At 47.7% G+C, this 22,031-nt stretch overlaps 1 protein-coding gene across 1 annotated transcript in view; it reads left to right on the top strand.

Moving 5' to 3' along the window:
* Positions 1 to 17,700, top strand: part of Gch1 (GTP cyclohydrolase 1) — a 44,057-nt gene extending 26,357 nt beyond the window's left edge. Inside the window, exons 2-6 of the mRNA XM_003471837.3 lie at positions 3,309 to 3,418; positions 7,675 to 7,730; positions 14,040 to 14,071; positions 14,832 to 14,916; positions 15,637 to 17,700. Coding sequence (XP_003471885.1) covers positions 3,309 to 3,418; positions 7,675 to 7,730; positions 14,040 to 14,071; positions 14,832 to 14,916; positions 15,637 to 15,763 — 410 coding nt within the window. The 3' untranslated portion in view covers positions 15,764 to 17,700. The remainder of the gene's footprint in view (positions 1 to 3,308; positions 3,419 to 7,674; positions 7,731 to 14,039; positions 14,072 to 14,831; positions 14,917 to 15,636) is intronic.
* The last annotated feature ends 4,331 nt before the right edge of the window (positions 17,701 to 22,031 follow it).

The raw sequence follows: 22,031 nt of genomic DNA, 5'->3' as shown, positions 1-22,031 counted from the left end.
GTCCGATGCAGTACCTTTCCGAGGGTCCTCCTAACACCTCCTATAGACGTGGTTACAATCATTGAGGTTTAGCAGTTAATACTGGTGCCGTAGCATGAGCTGCCGTATTCGTTTAGATTGGATTCTTCCATTGCATTTAGTTTTATTTACTGTATCGTCTTCAGTCTGATGGTTCCTCAGTATTTCCAAGTCTTTTATCCTCTTGATCCTTTTATGGTTTGTTTTGTTTTGGCTTGGTTGCACTGGGTGTGAGCCTAGAGACTTCACATTAAGTGATATCTCAGCCCTTTTTAAATTTTGAGACAGGTTCTTGCTACATTTCCCTGGCTAGGCTTGACTTTGTGATCCTCCTGCTTCAGCCTCCCACAGCGCTGGGATTACAGGTGTGTGCCACCACATCCGGCTTCTTGGTGCTTTTGAAACAGTACTTATTGAGGTCTTTTGTAGAACTTCCCTCCCACGGTGCCCTGTGAGGCTGGCATTTCACTCCTCTGCTCATTCCACAGCCAGGATGGTCGAGGCACAGAAGGTCTTGCCTGGGGTCCCAGAGCTGGTAAATGACAGTATTTCTGCTTGAGAGATGGCACATGGCATGTGGCTGTCACCAGAGCTTAGAACGGATTCTATTTTTTCCTTTCTTGCCGTGGAAAATGACGTCTGACGGCACTCTTGTTCTTCAGGAAATTTCTATTTGTTGTTACTTCCAGGACTGTTTCTCATGTGATTGAAGACTTTTAGTCCCTTTGATAGGAAGTGACATTACATTAACATCTTGGAGGAATCTAGGAACTCGTGGCCAAAGGAGGACCTGTGTTTGGACCTCTTGAAAAGATGATGGAAGTTTGGGGCAGAATATTCAGAACAGAAAATCCTTTTGGAGAAGGAGTGGCAGGGAGCTTTTCCCTCCCTGGGTTTTACCAGTGAGCCCACAGGGATCAGTTCCATCGCCTGCGTTGGGTTCACACTGCACACACCCACTTTCCCTGGTCGCAGTCACGTGTGTCTGGGACCGGCCTGGGACCGGCCTGACTCAGGTGGTGGCTGCTCTTCATGGTGGCTCAGGGTCCAAAAGCCCTGATTCTGGGGCACTGAGGTGCTGTAGGTCAGGGCTGTTGGGTGGATGTCTGCGTGTCACACAGTGACTCATGCAGCCTGCTTCCCAAATCATCTCTTCTTTTCTGTCCACTCACACTGTAGGTTCCGGGTGTCCATCAAACTTGTGATCAACAGCAAGGTGTCTTGAGGTATTCGGTCTGTCTTAGTTACTTTTCACTTGTCACTGAGACAAAATACCTGACACCCAAAGTTGGGAAAGAAAAGGTTTATTTCTTACAGTTCTTGAGGGTTTCAGTATGTACTCAGCTGACTCCAAGGCAGTGTGGCATGGCTTGGCTGCTGTTCATGGCCGCTGCAAATAGCAAAGCACTAACCAGAAAGAGAGAGAGACACGCCTTCTTCCTACCATTACATCATATCCTGGCTCCACCCCTAGGTGAGTGTAGCACTCACACCACCCATCTGAATGCTAGACAATGAACCAATCACAAATGCTAGATTTGGTTGCGTTCATAATTCATGAAGCTGGGGGACCAGTGTCATAAACCATGACACAGTCTGCTAAGGTGTGTGGGCAGAAGCACAGGGCCTTTTCTGTGTATAATTTATTTATTTTATGAAAGCACATGACTGTCCTTGTTTGTAGTTTCTTTTCTCTTTTGACAGTAGAACTGAAGAATCTTCTTTGTCACTAGACATTCACCTGTATCACTGTTTAGGTACCATTCTTGGGTTAACATGGTGATGATTTGGCACCATGTTTGAATTATCATGGTGAGGATTGGGTACCATGACTAAGTTACTGTGATGAGGATTGGGTACCGTGGCTAAGTATCATGGCAAGGATGGGAGTACTGTGGCAGGGTTGTCATGGTGAGAATTGGGTACTGTGGCTGGGTTTCCATGGTGAGGATTGGATACTGCTGGGTTTACCATGGTGAACATGGGCTCTTGTCCTTCATTCCTACCAGGACCAGGACAGGGCAACAAATAGCTCAGAACTTTCTTGGGCATCATTGCATTAAGTTCTGATTTGCAGATGAGATATTGAAGCTCGACTTACGCAGTTTGTAACAATGAGGTCTTTTGATTTTAGACATCTCTGTAGCTTGCCATGGGTTCACAGATTACCCAGGACACTGGTGTCCCCCAAAGCCTCCCCAGAGAGGTGCCTACATACAGACACTGGGGTTATTTCCTTAGACAGGTGACTTTTTAGATAGAATAAGTCTGATGCCACCTACAATAATTGGAAAACTTTGTGAGCCTACAAAATTATTTGGGGAATTGATAATGGAGTTTAAGTTTTTTGTTTGCTTGGGGTTTTGTTTTTCTGGTTTTTTTTTTTTTTTTTTTTTTTTTTTTTGGTACCAGGGATCCATCTCTCTACCTTGCACTTGCCAAGTAGGTGCTTGTGCTGCTGAGCTAAATTCCTGGTCCCTCCTTTTTTAAATTTTGAGACAGGGTCTCCCTATGCAGTTCTGGCTGGTCTTGAGCTCACTTTGTAACCCAGGCTGGCCTTGAAGTCACAGTGATCCTCCTGCCTCAGCCTCCTGAGTTCTGGGATTATAGGCATTCACCACCATGCCTGGATAATAGAGGTTAAGTTTACAGCTATATGGTTTTGGCCTCAGAATTCAGAGGGATAAATATCACTCTTCCAATATATGACTTTGCACATATATATTATAGGGCAAATATTAAGTATAAGAAAACATAAAAAGTCAGGTAGACGCCTGTAATCCCAACACTTGGGAGGCTGAGGCAGGAAGATTACTATGAGTTTGAGGCCAGCCTGGGCCACATAGTGAGACCCTATCTCTGAAAAGAAAAGAATACAAAAGAGCCCAACCAAACAGAAAAGGAAAATTTAAAGAGAGTGAGAGTGGCCCGTTTCTACCACCGGAAACAGCCACTTTTATGTTGTTATTCCTGTTTTCACCCTCTTCACCCCTCTCCCTCACACTGTGCATATATTTATAATCCGCATCTCCTGTATCGCATTATATCAGGGATTTTTAAAATATCATTTAAGGATAAAACTTTGTTAATTTGTTTTTTTTAACTTTGTTAATTTGAAAGGGAAAATTAACTAGTTTTAGTTTGTATTTCCTTCTCTTTTCTTTGCAAGATTAATATTCCATTTAATGTTTACTGTCTTTTCATATTTAATCATCAAGGGTTTTGAATGGTGTATTTGTGTATTTTTCTGTAAAGCTGGAAAGGTCACTAAAGCAGGCCTCTGGTTTCAGATGTCCTGAATGATGCTATATTCGATGAAGACCATGACGAGATGGTGATTGTGAAGGACATTGATATGTATTCCATGTGCGAACACCACCTTGTCCCATTTGTTGGAAAGGTAAGTTTTTCCTTGTCATTTCCTACCAATTTAAAAGTAGGATAATTGTATTTAAAATCACCAGTTGCCAATTCCTAATATCCTAGATTGTTACAATTATGCATAAATATTTAATTTTCATCCACCTGGCTGATCTAAAACTTAATTCTACAAAAACAAAAGCAAAATAGCAACTTGTGCCTAGGGCAAGCTGTCCATACTAAATACCATGTTGATAGGTTAAGGTAATGAGGTGAAGGTAGCAATTTTTTTTTAGGTGGCTATTTCAGGTTCTAAAGTCCTTTGCTGTTTATTTTGGCTGAATAATGTTTGACCTAAGATGTATTTGTATTTGGCTTGACATGAGCAGTAATGACTGCAGAATTGCTTGGGGCAGAGGTTATGGTATTAGTGGATTTGATATGCATCTAAGCCATTCTAGACTAGAAAAAATGAATCCAATGCAATTAGGGTTTTTAGTTTTTTATAGTTCAGCATACTGTCTTAACGACTTTCTTGTTGCTTATACAAAGTACCAACACCCACAAGTTAAAGGAGGAGAGGTTTATTTTAGCTCACAGATTGTAAAAGTTTCAGCCCATAGTTGGCTGGTTCCAAGGAAGGGGTCATGGCAGAAGGGCATACTAGAGTAGAAACAGTCCATGGCAGACAGGCAGGAGACAGCAAGTGATCCTTTCTTTCCCTTTTTATTCCATCTAGGCTGCAGGCCTATTGGTTCCTGCCACTCACACCCCGTGTGGATCTTCTGTCTTTATTAAATCTGTCGGGCCACATCCAGAACCATGCTAATCCAGTTAGTGGACTAATCTAGTTATCATACCCTTTATCCACATTATAAACCCTAGATCCAGCCACCTTCATAAAGCCTCATCTGTGTGTGAGAGCATGAGGCATTGAGGGGCTATCTAGACACAAGCCATAACACATACATTTGAGAACATGGAGTTTAGGACAAAGAGTTGTCTTGTTCCCCAACTCCCACAATACTTTTGTTTTATTTTGAATTTTTATTACTATCAAATAGAAGTCTCTTAGGAAATAGTATCGTGGAAGCCTATATACCCATCACTTAAATTTACTTAAGTATTAACATTACATCATTTTTTGTTGAAGTTCTTTGATGTTTTTTGTTTTGCTTTCTGCAGTACTAGGCATTAAATCAGGATCTTCTACATGCTAGGAGAGCAATCCCCCATGAGGCTACATTCCAAGCTCTTTCATAAATTTATTTTTCACCTGGGATGAGGCTCTCTCTAAGTTGCCTGGCTTGTCCTTAAACTTGATCTTCCTGCCTGAGCCTCTGGAGTCTGTGCCACCATACCCAGTTTATTTTATTTTACACTTTTTCATGGAAGTAAAACATGAAAAATGCAGAAATAGCAGGGGTACTTCTTACCACCACTGACCAAGAGCCAGAACACGCCACCCCACCCTGTGGCCCGCAGGTAACCAGCACATCAATTTCCAACACTAGACAGTAGTTTTGTTTTTCAACCACGCAGAAATGGAAAGAACATGCAGTTGGGCCTCTTTTGTATCTGACGTCTTTTGTCTGTGTTGTAAGGTTCATTGCCGTTACTGTCTTCATTATTATGTGCTACTGCACTGTGTAAATAGTATACCACTGCCGGTCTGTCCTGGTCCCAGTGGACATTTGGACCGCCATGTTTCTTCTTTGGGTGGGTGGGAGCTACCAACAACAGTGCTGCCCTGAGCTTTCTCTGGGTGCCCTGGGCATACACCTCTGCTAGGACAGCAGGCCCATGGTGTCCACCCTTCTCAGTGCTGACCCTCGGCTCTCTGAGGCCCCTGTGCTGGTGTACACTCCCAGCAGCTCACGGGAGCCCTAACTGTCTCGAGTTCTTGCTGACACCTGCACTTCCCGTCTCAGGATTAGTATTCGGTTGTGTGTGGAGTGGCATCTTTTTTTAAAGAAAAACTTTAGCGCTGGAAATCTCAGTCACCCGCTGCAGTAGAAAGGCTGGTAGAGTAAGTTCCTGTTCCCTTCCACCAGCTTCTCCAATTACCAGCACAGGGCTGGTTAGACGACACACAGGTCCCCACTCGCCATGTGAAACTGAATCCTGCCATTATACTCTGTTCCCCTAGTCTGTTTCTCTAAATGATGAATTTTAAAAAAAACCAACCCAATTTGAGATGCCCTCTCATAAGTCAGCAGTGAACACGTCAACCTGTTAAAGGATATGAGGTATGTTACAGCCAGCCTGCCTTGGAATCACTGTCACCCCTGAAATTGTTGTGTGTACTGCCAGTTAATGTCCATCTCTAAACTATTTGCTTTCTTACAGCAATACTACAAAGAAAATTAGCAGTGAGCCCTTAGTAGCGCTGACAACGAACCTGTATTAAATGTTTGGTCTCCCAGGTTCTAGCTGTGGTTTGCTGAAACAAGAACCCGGCTTAGAGTCATTTGTGTTTCCGCCCCATCTGGCTATGTCTCTTAAGTCTCTTGGCTTTAAAAGAACCAGTTCTCCCACTGAAGGGCCCTGGCCGGGCTTCTGTCGGGGTCCTGCTGCCACTTAGGGCTCAGCTCCACTGGACCTCCTGCTTTGCCGTGAGGAGATGAGAGTAAAGCTGGGGATTCCAGATCAGATTAACGCTGCTGGACTGGCGGAGGAGTCTGCGGCTGGTTTCTGTTGTGGTTGAGAAAGTCGGGCTTCTGTCCCAGCGGTTGCGGGAGCTGCAGGGGCCTGGCTGGACCACGCCTGCTTGTCCCCGGCTCAGCCATGCCTGTGGCATCTGGAGTGGCAGTGCCCTCTGAGTTTGTGTCTTTGCAAACTCTGGGTTTTAGGGGTATTATTCAGTGATGATTTTTCTAAAACAGAAATTTACATGAATCGGGATCTTGAGAAAGACAAAAAGAGCACCGACTGTAAATGCACTGTCGCTCGGCACACAGGCATGAAAGTTTCCATGTGGGTGCCTGTCCTTTGGGAGGGCTCCACTCCGAGGGTTTTCTCTGCAACACCTGAGTTTGGGCGTTGCTTCCCTGGCTCTTCCTGCCTGCCAGGAAGGTGATGAGGTGGAATTAAAGTCTCAGAGCTTGGCCCTAGGACGTGAAAGATTACCGAAGACTCTCACTCAGGTCAGGTATGGCAGTGCACAAGGAACGTCGGGCATTTAGGTCAGCAGTCACCATGTGAACTGTACTCAGGGCCTCTTATAAGCTAGGCAAGCACACTACTACTTACCTTCTCTCTCTATCATCTATCTATCTATCTTTGTCACTTGAGACAGGATCTCCCTAAGTGGTCTAGGCTGGCCTCAACCTTGAGCTCCTCCTGCCTCAGCCTCCCCAGTATAGCTATGATGACAGACTCTGCAGTTCTATATCTGGCTAACTGATTGCCTGCAGTGGTCACTTTACCAGCCTTTGAACAGAGCTAACATTTTCTCACACTGACCCCTGGCCTAGAAAGTGGCTGGCATTTCCTGATAGATTCACCCTCTGCACTGACGGGTGCGGCCTCTCCTGTCCTCAGCTGCTTTCCTGATCAGGGCAGTGGAGCCGGCTGTGAGCCAGGCGTCAGGGCCTCAGAGGATGTGGGTTACCCACGCAGCAGGGCTCACGGGGCCCTGAGGCACCATGGTGGGCTGGTGGCATCACATGTTTACAGTTCCTGCCAGGCTGGGAGTCGCTGCTGCTTGCGTTCGATGTCACTGCAGGATTGTGTGACCTCTTTTTTTTTTTTTTTTTTTTTTTTTTGTCTTTTTCCTTTTTATCGGTACTGGGGATCGAACTCACGACTGCCTGCTTGCAAGGCAGGTGCTTATGCTGCTGAACTAAATCTCCAGCCCTGATCATGCAACCTTTTTTGAGAATGCTTCTCCTCCATGGAGGAAGAAATGCAGAACCTAGTGTCCTTACAGAAAGTTGCCGCCATACTTTACATTTGTCATTTGGGATTTTTTGGAGGCTGGCCTTGAACGCATGGCGATTCTCCTGCCTCAGTCTCCTGAGCATGGTATTACAGGTGTGGGCCACTGCACCTAGCATCAATGTGTCATTTGATAACAGACTCAGTGCTGTAGGTATAGTGGTCTTGTGCTGTCTTTATGTAATTTTAAAAATACATCATCAGCCCACCTTCTGAGTCATGTTTTGAAGATATGCCATGAGTTTAGGGTGGGTTTATGTATAAGTATGCAGTGCCCTTCCTGCGTTCCTGTACTCTGAGGTCACAGAGCCACGCTCTGCCTGCCCCTGGCTCACGAGTTCTCTCTCCTCTCCTAAGGTCCACATTGGCTATCTCCCCAACAAGCAAGTCCTCGGCCTCAGCAAGCTTGCGCGGTGAGTACGATGCGGAGAACAGGACAGCGGTTGCGGGACCTGCCCCTTCCGTGGCCACAGCCTTCTCTGTCCCCAGGCTGCCTTTAGCTTGGACCTCAGATCCTGCCTGAAAATTTATAGTTGCGGTTAGCCATGGGGGTGCGCACTTGTAATCCCAGCTCATGGGAGGCTGAGGCAGGAGGATCACTGAGTCAGGGCCAGGCTGGGCTGCACTGTGGGACCTTGTCTTTAATACTCCCCTTCAACCCCCCCAAATTATACACCTGCCAAGGCCAGCAGAATTGCAGTGCTGAAGTGTGAATGCTCTTCTCATCTCCCATCCTCCCAGGTACCTATTCGAAGTTTCTGCTCACAGCTTCCTCTGCTGAGCCTTCCTGGACTGGAGGAAATGTGGGGTGATCTTCTATCCAGCCTAGGTTTCAGGGGGCTTAGTTAATAGTCACGGCGTGAGAGGAGACACAGGCAGCCATGTCCCTGTTCTTCAAACTGGCCTTGAACTCATTGTGTAGCCCAGGCTGACCTTGAACTCATGGAGATCCTCCTGCCTCAGCCCCCCAAGTGCAAGGATTACAGGTGTGCACCACCATACCCAGCTCTGTTTTTAGACTTTGACTTAAACTCCACGGGGGACGTGGCTCCATAGCACCTGGCTTTGCATCCCCGGGAACCCTGGAGCCTGTCCTCAGTTCTAGGCCCTTCACCCCTATAGACCACACCTCCCACCCCATTCCCGGGCAGGGCACCTGCCCTGATCCTCTCTTCTCTACCGCAGCTTCTCTGTGCTTCTTTATCCTGCCAGCCTTTAGGTTTGCTTTGCTGTCGCTTTTGTCTGGGCTGCAGGAAGCAGTGTTGGCACACGGGCGTGGCCGCCTGTGCTTCCCTGGAAGCTGACTGAGGGTCTGTGTTCAGGTATCTTGGAGAGGCCCCAGCCACCAAGATTTTGTCGCCCCTAATTATCCTTTCCTGTGTTGTCTGTGTGGATAGCGAGTCCTGGGTGACAGCGGAAATGCTGGGAGAGGGGCATGTGTATAGAGAGAAAGTTTAAGAGCAGATCGAAGTGGGTGTCACAAACAGACAACCGCAGCATTTTAAAACTGAATTTGATGGGATGTTCATGCCTGTAATCCCCATGTGTGGGAGGCTGAGGCAGGAGGATCCCCATGAGTTCAAGGTCAGCCTGGACAACATAGCGAAGCCCTGTGTAAACTCGCCGTGGGCCAGTTTGTTTGACTCCAGCCTGAGCTACACAGTGAGTTCCTGTCCCAAAAAAAAAAAAAAAAAAAAAAAAAAAAGTCAAACTAGGTTTGAACAACTCAATGCAGGTTACAGTGACCCTGTCCCAGCTGGTCCAAGTGAATTTCTGGCCCAGCTTTTACCCTAGGGTCCTCTTGAGGGCCTGTGCCTGCCCCTGACAGACACTGGGGTTCCCCGTGGTCCTTCCCTGGGGGCCCCATCCTTCCTGGTCCTGTGTTAGGATCCACAGGAACCACACCATCTATCTGGCCACTCCCTGCTTGGCCTTCATCTCTTTTAGAAATTGCGGGCGAGCATGTGGAGGAAATGCAGATTCTTGCTGTCATTTTAATAGTAGCTCTCTCTCGGGGAACTTGCTCCCAAATACTAAGTAAAATCAATTTCCGGAGCTGAGAGTTGGTTACGGATCCTGGGTTGTGATGTGCAATCTGCGCACTGCAGGCTGGCTGGGCACAGGGCCTCCGCCGGGGCCTTCCTGACTGTAGGACGCCGGCTGGAGGCTGCAGAACCTGCGTCCAAAGGCATGGTTCCTCCCCTTGGGAGCCTCGGCCTCCAGGATGTAGGTAGGAAGGCGGGGGTGCCCCTGTCCTTTCCATGAAAGGGACAGGTCTCACTCAGATCCTCAGCTTCCACACGAAGGAGCGGGTGGTTCACGTGGGGATTTCTGTGCGTGAATCAGATTACAGCCCCGGAGGAAAGCAAATTAGTGCACTGACCGACATTAGGCATTTTGTGGGAAATCTGAATCCAGGGTCTGTTAAACAGGGAAGAGGACGGGACTTCACACAGCTGCCCGTGGGCCTGGGCAGGGCGAAGGGGACCAGGCCGGCTGTGCCTCGCGCCTGAGCCCTGCTCCCCGGCCACCTGGCGACGTAGTGACCTTCCAGGGCCCAAGGCTGGGAGAAGGCGAGAGCAAACCTGCAGAAGAAACCCTCAGGTGGCTAAAGGCCACGGAGTTCGCTTTGTGGCCTTGGCACGCTTGCCGGAATGGGGCAAAATTGTGGGTTTGTAGACTGGGAAGGCCTTCCCGGGGTGCGGCTGGCACTTGGTAGAATAGGTTCAGGGAGGTGCGAGTGGCTGGGCTGGCTTCAGGCTTCATGGATGGAGGTGAGGACTCAGGTGAGGAGGACTGGGACATGGTAGAAGGGGTCACAGGGCGTTAGACTTCAGGGGAGCCACCTCCCATTTAAGTTCTGCTGTTACAGGAATATTACACTGCCAGGAACGTGGCATGTGGCTGTAGTCCCGGCTACTTGGAAGACTGAGGCAGGAGCGTGACTTGAACCTAAGAGTTGAAGGCAAGGCTGGACCACAGAAGGGGGCCCTATCACAAAAACAAAAACAGAAACAATAAACCCCACCAAAAATATACTATTACCACCAGTTAAGCTTAAATGTAAGAGGATAAATAAGGCAAAAGCTTTTTCTTCCTACTTAAATTCTTCAGAATTAATAGTGCAGATACTTCATTTATTAACCTTTTGGAAATTTTCTATGTAAAAACAAATATGTATGTATAATTTTTTAAAGCTAACGTAACACCCCCAACAAAGATTGTACCCATATATAACACTCCCCCAAGATTATACCCTATATGCTATAATACAACTTGCTTTGTTAAAAAAAATTATAAAAATAATTTGCAGTTCCTTGAGGTTCAAGAACATCCAAGAGCCGGGCATGGTGGTGCACATCTGTAATCCCAAGACTCTGGAGGCTTGAGGCAGGAGGATTGCTGAGTTTGAGGCTGGCCTGAGCTACGTAGTGAGTGCAGGACCAGCCTGCACTACATAGTGAAACCCTATCTGCACAAACCAAAACCAAAACCACAGCAATTATAAAAAACCAAGGACTGATTAAGTGTTATATAATATGCCTTTAATTGATTTTACTTAGCCAGGCTTTGATATAGACCGGTAAAGTTTACAGTTTGAGACTTTCGTCAAAAGGAAAAGATTTGCTTTGGTAAATGTTTTTATGTACTATCTTTGTACACTTTAAATCTACCTGTAAGATAAATTATGGGAATAGAATTTTCAATGCTAAGGGTGGCTGAACTTTGGATCTTACCAAATTGCAGTCTAGGCAGGTCACACTGACTTCTGCTATGAGAATACAAAAATGCTGTCTTTCCCCACACTTTCACTGACACTGGGTTTTGTAACACTGGTTTTTTTTTTTTGTCTTTTTCCTTTTTATCGTCACCGGGGATCGAACTCATGACTGCCTGTTTGTAAGGCAGGCGCTTATGCCGCTGAGCTAAATCTCCAGCCCAACACTTTTTTTTTTTGAAACAAGATCTCCTATGTAATTCAGGCTGGCCTTGAGCTCAGTTTGTAATCCAGGCTGGTTTTGAACTTGCAAGAATCCTCCTGCCTCAGCCTCCTGAGGGCTGGGATTTCAGGCAGGCGCTACCACATCCCACATGATTTCTGTTCTTTTGAGGTTTTCCAAATTATTTGAAACAGTTTGGATTTAACCATAAAAGCCATGGAAAAGCAGAGCATGGTGGCATATACCTGTAATCCCAGCAGTCGGGAGGCTGAGGCAGGAGGATTGCTCTGAGTTTGAGGTCAGCCTGCACTACATAGGGAGACTGTGTCAAAAACAAAACAAAAAGGATAGAAATCACGAGTCCTAGAGTTGAAAATCTTGTAGGAGAGATCTCTGGAAAGATAGATTGAGAGGATGTGTGGTAATATCTAGGAATGGGAGGAGATGGAACTAAAAATAGGCCTTAAACACTTAATTTTATGGAGGTGGGGAGGAAAGGGAACACATTGTGCACTAGGAAACCTAGGTGTGCAAGAAACAATCAGAAGAGTGGCACAGGGAAGACAGGAAAGGGAAGGACCTAGGCTGGTCTGTGTTAAATTGCTCTCGTGTACTGGCGCATGTTGTTAGCACAGGGTGGTGACATCACCACGGGAGGTGCTGTGGGGGGGGGGAACGCGTCCTCCTCCCCTGCCTGCGTCTCTAGATCCCCCTCCCACTGGCAGGGGCTCTGTCCTCTGTTTTGTATTATTCTCTTATTTTTCTCTTTAACGTATGTATGCTTTGCGATTCTCACATGAGAGAAACCGTGCAGTACTCCTAAGCTTGTGCTCTGTCAGATGCAGACTGTCAGACAACTTATATTGAAAAGTAAGAGTTCGTGAAGTTTGGAGTAAGAAACATTCCGAGTTAGCCAGACTGGGAAGAGAACCAAATACACCCTGCTGAAGAAAGAAAAAAGGTGCCAAAGGACATCAAAGCTTAATGGGCTCATTAAACAGCAGGCGGGGCCCAGGTTAAAGTGGGGTGAATGGAAAGAAAGGGTTGGGGAACCCAGATGGGGCAGGGGAGAGAGCTGGGTTCCAGGGTCTGCTGCAGCCTGAGCTGGGCTGCGAAGCCCTGGGGGAGATGCAGTGTCAGAGAGGTGGAGCCTGGAAGAATCCATCACACCTGCAAAATGCCCAGTTGTTCTGGAAGCCTAGCAAATTCCCTGACAAAGACAAAAGTCAACCAGTCCCTGCAGCCACAGTTCAGTGGGAAAGCAGGTGCCCAGGAAAGCTGCAGGTACCCCGGCCATGGCTTTGGCATGAAAGACCAGAATTCTGTCCCCAGCAAACACCTCTTGACCAGTTATTGCTTAAGAATGAGGGCAAAATACACATCTTTATTTTTAATTCGGAAAAGCTGTATAATCCTGCGCTTAGTCCATAGCTGAGAAGAACAACCAGGAGTGAGAAGCCAGAAGCTCTGTGGGGATGGGGAACATGCTCACCACGCGATCAAGAGGCCCACAAGGAAATTGCTCGGGTCCGGGCAAGCAGCTGGCTCTGCCGGAAGCAGGCAGCCTCTGTTGTGCTGATAAAATATCAGAAGCTTTCCTGTTGTACACTGTGGAGCAAAGCACAGATGCCCATGTTGTCTACTACTGTTGTCTAATATTGCACCTGAAATTCTAGTCAAGAAAAAAACAATAAGCTGGGCAGGGTGGCGCACATCCCGGCGCTCAGCAGGCTGAGGCAGGAGGATTGCTGTGAGTTCAAGACCAGCCTGAGTGCCACAGTGAGTTCAAGTCCAGCATGAACTACCCTGTGTCAAAAGAAAGAAAGGCAGATAATATGAGAAGGAAATACTTAACTTTTTAAATCAATAGCTCCGCCTGTTTATATAACAAATTAATTACCAGGAAGCTGTCAAGAGTCATGAATACAGAAATTTGACTTAGCGAGAAATATAACCTCTGCCTCTGAGCCAGAGAAGTGGCAGTCCTAGGTTCCTGTTAATTCCTTGAATGGTGTGTGACTCTAGAGCCCCGCCTTCAGGGAGTGCCCCTGAGCACTAGGTCTCGGGTTTTTTGGGGTGTCACTGGGTGGGGCGGGCATGAAAAGCCTCACTGGGGAGCTGACCCTTAAACTGAGGCAGCATCACTGCTCAGAGGTCCAGTTTGAGACTAAAGACCCTTGCCACCCTGCGATTGGAAACACTGTTGCGTGCTTTGCATTTCTGGTGGAGAAGGATACAGGGAGAGTTCCCCACCTGGCAGACTCCGGGCAAAACCAGGAGGCCTGCATCTGGGGAAGATGACTCATACAGACTGCTTCTGTAAACCCATTTTATAAAGCAATGTCTGAAGAAAGCTAATCTGTTCTAATCCAATTACCCCGATAGGGTTAGTTGGGGTAGTCATTGACCTGCTATTTAATTAACAAACAGTCCTTTTATTTTTTAACTTGAACTTTGAGCTCTAAAAACACAATATGATTAATTAGAGTGCTTGAGACTTAGCTTACACGTGATGACTTGAGAATTTTAAGATGTTGCCACCCAGCCCTAATGGTGTTTGTGCTAAGTGAGCATTGCACTCGGAGGTGTGTCCGTTTTCTCTCTCTCTTCAGGGGTTTTGCACAGTGATTGAGCCGTCTTAGACCCTGTCTCCCTGGGGGACTTGTGTCTTCTCTCCGTACATCACCCCCAGCCTGCGCCCACTGTTATTTTGTGCCTTACGAAGAAGTCTCAGCCATTTGTACTTCAGCATACAAGTAACTACAGTAATTTCTTTTTCAGGATTGTAGAAATCTATAGCAGAAGACTACAAGGTAACAACTTTTACGGCCTTTATTTCCATTCCTTAAAATATTTTTTCTTACAGAAAAAGTCTTTTTGTAATATTATATGCATAATAACCACGATATAAAAACTAAAATCCGATAGGATGATGAGTCTATTTCAAACTTACAAAGAAAAAAATCACTGTTGTAGTTACACATTCCTTCCCATTTCCATGCATCTGCCCACCTTTTCAAAGGGGTGTGGATTCCACTCCTCCCTGTCTAGATTCAACCAATCGCTGCTCTGATAGGTGTGGGCAGGGTTTATCAGGGTTTTTTTTTTTTTTTTTGATACAGGGGATTGAACTGGACCTCACCTCAGGCTTGCCAGGCAGGTGCTTTACTCCACTGAGCTAAATCTCCAGCTGGTGAACAGTCTGCTACAGACCCAAAGACAAGTTTTTTGTTAGCACAAGGAGCTGTATTATTTGTTAAATCATTGGCTTGCAACAAATCAATAAGTAGCCCCTTTGTTAATCCTGTTGCAAGCTGTTGATTAATTCACCCCTTCTCCTTCTGTGGATCCCATGGTGTGAATCCCTCTGGGATGTGGATGGGTTTTCCTGCTTCCCTGAACATCTGGGGTGCAGTTAAAGCAGGGATGGAATGGGGTTGCTTGTGGCTTGGCCAGCAGACAGGGCAAACTGGCAAAAGCTAGCGTGTGGCACCTCTTCAGTGTCACACACACACACACACTCGTGCTGCCAGCCGTTGTGGTCTGTTAACCCACGCCCCTGTCCCCCCGCAGTTCAGGAGCGCCTCACCAAGCAGATCGCCGTGGCCATCACCGAAGCCTTGCAGCCAGCGGGAGTCGGGGTGGTGGTGGAAGCCACGTAAGTGGGAATCGGCCTCAGATGGGGTCACTGTGGGGTGCAGGTGATGCCACGCACCAGCCACTGCTCACCCGTTCTCCGGGCCACTGCTTTTGCTCACGGTGTCCTGATGTGGGGGAACCAGCCTTGGAGAGAGGCTTTTCTCCTGAGGGAAGTGCATGCAGGTGGAGGGAATCTGAGGTGGTGATTGGGAAATCCTGGTTGCAGGGTTTGAGCGACCGGGGCAGCCAGTGACATTTCATGTCCTGTGTTTTGGTTTTTTTGGTCTTTTTTTTGGTTGGTCCAAGTGATTTTGTTAATCTTTGCTCCACATTTGAAAAATAGAGAAAAAAAAAAAAACCTAGGAATTGGTACAAAGAGAAGCAGAGCTGAAGGCACTTCTTTTTTAAAGAGAAAAAGAAGTGTTTTATTACTGTTTAATTTATTTTTGAACTCACCAGCTGTGGTGGCGCACACCTGTAACCCCAGCACCTGGGAGGCTGAGGCAGAAGGATCACCGTGAGTTCAAAGCCAGTCGGGCTACATAGTGAGCTCACCGCCGGCTTGAACTACGTAGTGAGACCCAGAGTCAAAAAGACAGAGTATTAGGTAATATGCCTGAAAGAGGAGTATTTTGACACATTTGACAACTGAACCAAGCGGGTTCATCGTTTGCCCTGTTCTATTTTAAAACCAGCCCTGACTGTCTTTTCCTTCCACGGCCTCTGTTGTCTCCCGTAGACACATGTGCATGGTCATGCGAGGAGTGCAGAAAATGAACAGCAAAACCGTGACCAGCACGATGCTGGGCGTGTTCCGGGAGGACCCCAAGACCCGGGAGGAGTTCCTGACCCTCATCAAAAGCTGAGTTTGGGCGGCGCTTTTGGTGCGGTGTGCGAATCCTGCCACGAGCGGCGCTGTGTCTTCGTTGTCCTGTGCATTCCATTTCCGGATGTTACAGATGTGAAATGTCAACTCTTGTATTTAAACGTTATTTATAGAAGGTCAAATAAAAATAATTCCCGACGGGGTGAGCCCTCTGCTTTCTCCTTGCCACTTTCTAGTGGCAGCATCGAAGTGAACTGCTGATAGTGTAGGTCGTGTGTACAGATCACTGCCAGTCTGAGGCCCGAGGGTGCAGGGGGCAGGAGGGTCCACGCGCTGTGCAGGACCCTGTCCTGACCCCATCTGTCAGCACAGGAGCAGCAGAAGCCTGGCCAGAGCACTGCTTTCTCTGCCTCCGACAGAAAAGCTAGGGGTCCAGAAGTGCTGAAATAACCAGTGTGGGGGGCTGCAGAGCCACTGGCCCCCAACCCCCAGGCTGACAGACCACACCTCCGTCGTGTTTGGTGACCCTTCCACGGCTCTGTGTTTCGTGGACTTACAAACTGTCCCTTTTGAACGGCGGCCGTCCAGGAAAGACAGTGGAGTATCTCTTGGTTTATTTCGCTGTGATTCAAAAAGCACACTTCTACCTTGGCTTCTTTTTTAATTCAAGTGCAGGGAATTCGTTCCTGGAGTCGTTTACGAATTTGTTCTCATGTCACATACAAGGACTTAGATGCTGAACTCTCTGTGCCTTGGTGAGGAGATGACAGCCCTTAGAGCGGGGACCCTTTTGCCTTTTTCCCCAGAGCCATTACTGTAGGAGGCGCAGCCCAGGAGGGGCAGGCGGCAGCACCTTCCCGTGAGAACCGTACCTTTCACGTAGATGCCTGGACACAGTCTTTTTGGATCTGATTGAGTATTTTGTCTGAGCTTTTTGCAGGCCTCTGCACCGTGAGCCCAGGCTGCATGCAGATGATGGCAAGTGCTCTCCGGGCTCTGCTCCTGTCCTCTCTGGGCCCCTACGGCTCGTGCTCTGTGTCCCTCTGTTCAGGGGAACCAGTATCTTAGTCCAGGAAGCTGATGCCTTATTTATTATTACGTTTCTAAAAATTGCCTCACTGGGGCCATGCGGGCCACAGTAAAACCCCCTGACTCCCCTACCCAACATAAGCATTGTTACACCCTGAGAAAGCCTGTTTTTTGTTGTTGGTATTGGGGAATCGAACTCACGACCTCGCACTTGCCAGGCAGGTGCTCGTGCCGCTGAGCTAAGTCCTCAGCCCCTCTGAGAAGGCCTCTGATCCCTCCTATTCCACCAACAGAGAGCTCGTCAAAGCTTCCCAGCTGCCAGCAGAACTCACTATCACACTGGCCATTCTGCATCTGCCACTGGTACGATGGCAGAGATGGGTTTTTTCTTTCTTTCTGATTTTAAAACTTCTATTACAAGATCTCTTCCCTAGCCTTTCTGTAGAGGTGGAGTTTCTGAAGTACATTGGTGGCTGTGTTTGAGTTCATTTTTAAGTCTAACCTGGTCTAGACAGCTGGCTCAAAATTGAGATACTTCTAGGTACACTTCCAAGCTCTCAGCTCATGTTTGGTATTTTAAAGTAAAAAACAAGCGTGACTTGGAAGACCAAAGATGTCTTGAGTTATAAATTCACCTTTTCAAAATCATTTGTATCCCTTTCAAATGACCCTTGTCCTGACAATTCTTGATGTGTTCTTACAAAAGTCTGGTATGTCTGCAGGTTGTTGTCTCGTTAGTAAATGCAAAACAGACATGGCTTTGTCTGTTTTACTCTAGTCTGTAGTCCTTCAAATTACCTCTTCATGTCCTTGGCACTGAGTCCCTTTGGGGGGATTTTTAGGAATTTGATGGATTTAATTATACCATTAATGATATCGTGTGTTCACATTTTATGTATGTGTACGTAAAGTTGGTTCTACGTAAGTTATTAAAGCATTACAACTTTGTTCTTGTGAAAGTTTCTTTTTCCTCCACGCGTCTGAAGAGCGTCTATCGATTCAGCCAGCTGTGTTGATTCTGTTTTAGCAGAGCTGCCCGTGCTAAGAACCTCACTCGCCCCTCATCTGTTAGAATGCACATCGCCAAGGTGGCCGGAAGCAGCTCTGGGCCCCAGCTTTCTCTCTGATGGGGGCCTGGGGTATTAGCCGACTGCAGCCTCTTTCCGGTAATGGGAAAGGGGTGTCCCTCACATCTCACTGCTGTCCTAGACTGAGGTTGGGGCAGCCTCCTGGGATGTGCCTGCCACCTCCTGTGGGGGTGAAGAGGAGGAAGGGGGTCCCACCCTTCCTGGGAAGAGCCCGCCAGGGCAGAGCCTCCATTTCCCCTGAGAGGGTTTTACTGCCTTCCTTTTACCTGGAGCCCACTGACACCATCCCTCTCACAGCCGGTTTTGTCTCTATCCCCTCTGTCCCCTCTGTTGTCTTCAGGCCCAGGTTCTGGGCTCCTGCAAGACCCTTAGACAGAGTGACCCCTCACCACCCAGGCCAGTGTCCTTTCGCTTAAAACACTGTGAAGCCACATTGCACAGCTGTCTGGGCCGCTGCTCCCATGTTCCCTCCCTACGAGCCTGAGCCTCTTGTTTGATCAACATAGAGCTCTTCAAAGCTACCAAATCCTGGCCAGATGTGCTAGTGCACACCTGTAATCCCAGAACTCAGGAGGCTGAGGCAGGAGGATTGCTGTGAGTTTGAGACCAGCCTGGGCTACAAAGGGAGCTGAAGGCAGCCTGTACTGCATAGAGAGACCCTGTCTCAAAAAGACCAAAAAAAACCCCAAAAAACAAAAAATAACAACAAAAAACTACCCCCTCCTGTATTTTTCATTTTGCTCTTTATTATTTGGGTTTCTCTTGTAAGAGAAACCACCTTGTGTTTAGGCTCCTGTGTCTGATTAATTTCACTTAACTTGATCTCATGGTGCATCCATTCCCTATGAATGACTCAAGTTTATTCTTCAAGGAAGAGTAGTACTCCACTGGGTGTAAACACCACAATTTCTTCACCCACTCTTCTGGTGAGGGACATGGAGGCTGCTTCCAAAACTTAGCTGTCATGAGTTGTATTGCCAACCTGAATCTCCTGAGAATCTTAAGAATTCCTTTCTGCCCTCCATTGTCTCCTTACAATTTACATTCCTACCTTGATACCTGACTGCTTTGAAACTCATCGAATTTCATACTCAGCGAATTTCAGTGAGAGCATTTCATCCTGGTACTTGTCTTTGATGCTTGACGTGCAAGCGAGGACTTGTCACCATTGATTGGCTCTGACATGCGACCCTTGCCAGCCCGAACAGTGCATCCACTTCGCCAGTTCGGCGCCTGTAGCACCTGCCAGAACTAAGGTCCAGCAGTGTGTGGGATTCTGCTTTTGGGGAGCTTGGAGGCAGCTGCTCTGGCTTTAAACTGTTAACTGCTTGGCTGCTTGGGCTTCCACCTGGAGGATTGCTTGGCTGCTGGGATTTTGGTTAAGCGGGGAGGGATGTGACAGATCTGGAAACCACGGCTCCCCCAAGTGTCACCAGTGCTTTGGAGCCTGTTCCTGGGCACGCCTGAGACTGAGGTGGCCGGAGCAGCACCCGTGTTTCTCCAGGCCTGGCCTGAGACCCTGGGGGAGGACACCGCCCCTGACTGCTGGGGTGGGAGGAAGGGACACTGCTCCTCCCTCCCACGGCTCTCCTGCCCTGAACCTGCATCTGCGCCTGCCCTGCACTGTCCCCACCTCTGTGGCTTCTGCACCCGCTGTTTGTTTAGAGCAGTGTCCACAAGCTGACCTTTTGAGAAATCCCTCAGCCCTGGCTCTCCATGTGGGATCTCACTGTGCTGCCTGGAGGATCCTCAGGCGAGGTGTCGGGCTCCCTGGGGCTGCTGATCTTCTGACTGTGGGATGTGGGTTTCTTCCTCCTTTTCCTGGCTTTTTTCACATTTCAAAGTGTGCCGAACAAACAGCTGAATGAGAGCCCTCTTTTTTAAATTTTTTTAGATAGGGCCTTGCTGTGTAGCTCATCCTGGCCTTAAACTTTACTCTGTAGCCCAGGTTGGCCTTGGACTCATGGCAATCTTCCTGTTCAGCCTCCCGAGTCTTTACCCAGGGCTTGTGTGACTACCTCCAGCTTAGCAGTTGTCAAAAATCACTCTTGGTACAGGGAGAGGTGAGTGACTTCTGTGGCACTGCTTAAATATTTCAGCAGAATCCCCACATGCACTCAATACCTAAAATAATTACAAATAACAGTGTGTTGTACTCTGCATGTATAAACCAGACATTTTATGAATCCTCAAAAAAAAATTAAAATCAGCGTGGAAGCTTGAGGCTGAGGAATGGACAATTTGTGTGGTTTGATGAACTAATGGTCCACTTGGAGCACCCAGGTGAACTGAGAGAGTGTGGTGCTGGGTGTGGGGGACCCACCCGAGGCTTGTGGCCTGCAGCATAAAAGGAGAAACCGGAGGGGAAGGTGGTGCCGTGGATTCTCCAGGGGAAGCTTGTCACACTGGTTTCCTTATATGAACTCAGCTGTTCCCGTCATTGGAGAAGCCTGGCTCCTTGCTGTCACTGAGGATGGTTGTGGTACTTTTCAGGGCAGCCCTGGTCCTTTGAGCATCACTTCCTGCTCAGTGCAGACGCCTCAGCTGCGGGCACAGATCCTTCATCTCAGGGCTTTCCAGCTTCCACCACTGGCCTTGGCACAGATCCATGAAACAGACCCACATGAGCATTGTCTTGGGCTCTAGACCTCCAGCTGGCTTCATGCAGGACATTGCCATGGGGTCCAGGCCCTCAGGTGGATTCTTTGGGTCTCTAATGCGTGGACAGGTCTCCTGTGCTTTTTTGCATTTGATTCTTTGGGTGAATATTATTAAATAATCCTATAAGCTATGTGTCCTATATTAAATCCTTTTCCTTGTAAACCCTGATTACAACAATTTTATTTTTCTCAGTTGGGCATGGTGGCACATTCCCCTTAGCACTCAGCAGGCTGAGGCAGGAGGATCATTGCAAGCTCGCCTGGGCTACAAAGTGAGCTCAAGGCCAGCCTGAACTGTATAGTGAGACCCTGTCTCAAAGAAACAAAACAACAACAGAAACAATTTATGTTTCTTACCTTTTGATGTGTTGGAGGATGGATGATTTCAGTGTGTGTGTGTGTCTGTGTGTACCCAACACCCAATATGGAAGGCATGTTACAAGAACAATCATTTCTGTTTTCTAAGTGTGTCGGGTCACGGATACTGAGGACTCATATCGTCCCCACTAGGTGTGGGGCCAGGGTCCTGATCTCCCTGCTGAGCGATGGAGCCAGCCCACGAGGCTGCCCCAGGTTCTCTGTGGGTGCTGCCACTCTGTGCCTCACATTTTTCCAGCTGTGCAGAGTCAGCTGCGTCCCGTGAGCCCAAGGTGCTGCTCTGGTGACCAGACTGGGGTGTGCTATGACCTTGTGGCTCCATTGGGTAACAGTTACTTTTTTTTGTCTTTTTCCTTTTTATCGGTACCAGGGATCGAACTCACGACTGCCTGCTTGCAAGGCAGGCGCTTATGCCGCTGAGCTAAATCCCCAGCCCCGGGTCATACTTACTTGATGCTCAAGATTTTTAAAATTAAGAGACTGCACATGCTTAGCACAGAACTGGAACAGGGCAAAAGACTCCACAGACCAGTTTACTTCTGCTTCTATGCCTGCGTGAGCCCGGTGCCTGCTCTCTTCTGAGACACTGGATGAAATTCTTTCATTTTCATTGTGCAATGAAAACCCTGAGTCAGCGATGTTCCTGAGGGGAGACTCTCATTCCATCCTGGGGAGCGGGTTCTGTGACTGTCAGAATGTTAAGAACCACTAGGCTGCCTGAGGCCGTGTGGCACACCCGGAATCCCAGCACTCAGGAGGCTGAGACAGGAGGATCCCTGTGAATCAGGCCAACCTGGCTACATAGTGAGTTCAAAGGTGGCCTGAACCTCATAGTGAGACTCTGTCTCAAAACAGCAAAAACAGAAAACCACTAGGTTTATGTCAATTTGTTTCAGTGTTTAGATGCTTTCTCTGAAAAAAATTTTTTTCTCAAAAAATTTTTGTTAACACATGCACACACACACGAAGTGTCCACTTTGCAGATCTGTGACCACCTCAGCCAAAGAAAAGTGGATGTGGTGAGCTGATCGCCAGAAGCAAAACCTCCTGGGAAGTTTCTTTTGGTTTGTTTGATTACGTGATGTGTGTACTTTAAGGCTGAAAGTGAGAGGTCTCCCTCTCTGTCCCCACCACCTGGTCTCTTTCCCTGGTG

Source organism: Cavia porcellus, unplaced genomic scaffold (genome assembly GCF_034190915.1).
Source record: "Cavia porcellus strain 051 isolate PalLab524CR breed Dunkin Hartley unplaced genomic scaffold, mCavPor4.1 scaffold_1, whole genome shotgun sequence".
Classification (NCBI taxonomy): domain Eukaryota; kingdom Metazoa; phylum Chordata; class Mammalia; order Rodentia; family Caviidae; genus Cavia; species Cavia porcellus.
This window is presented reverse-complemented; position numbering and strand designations above follow the sequence as displayed.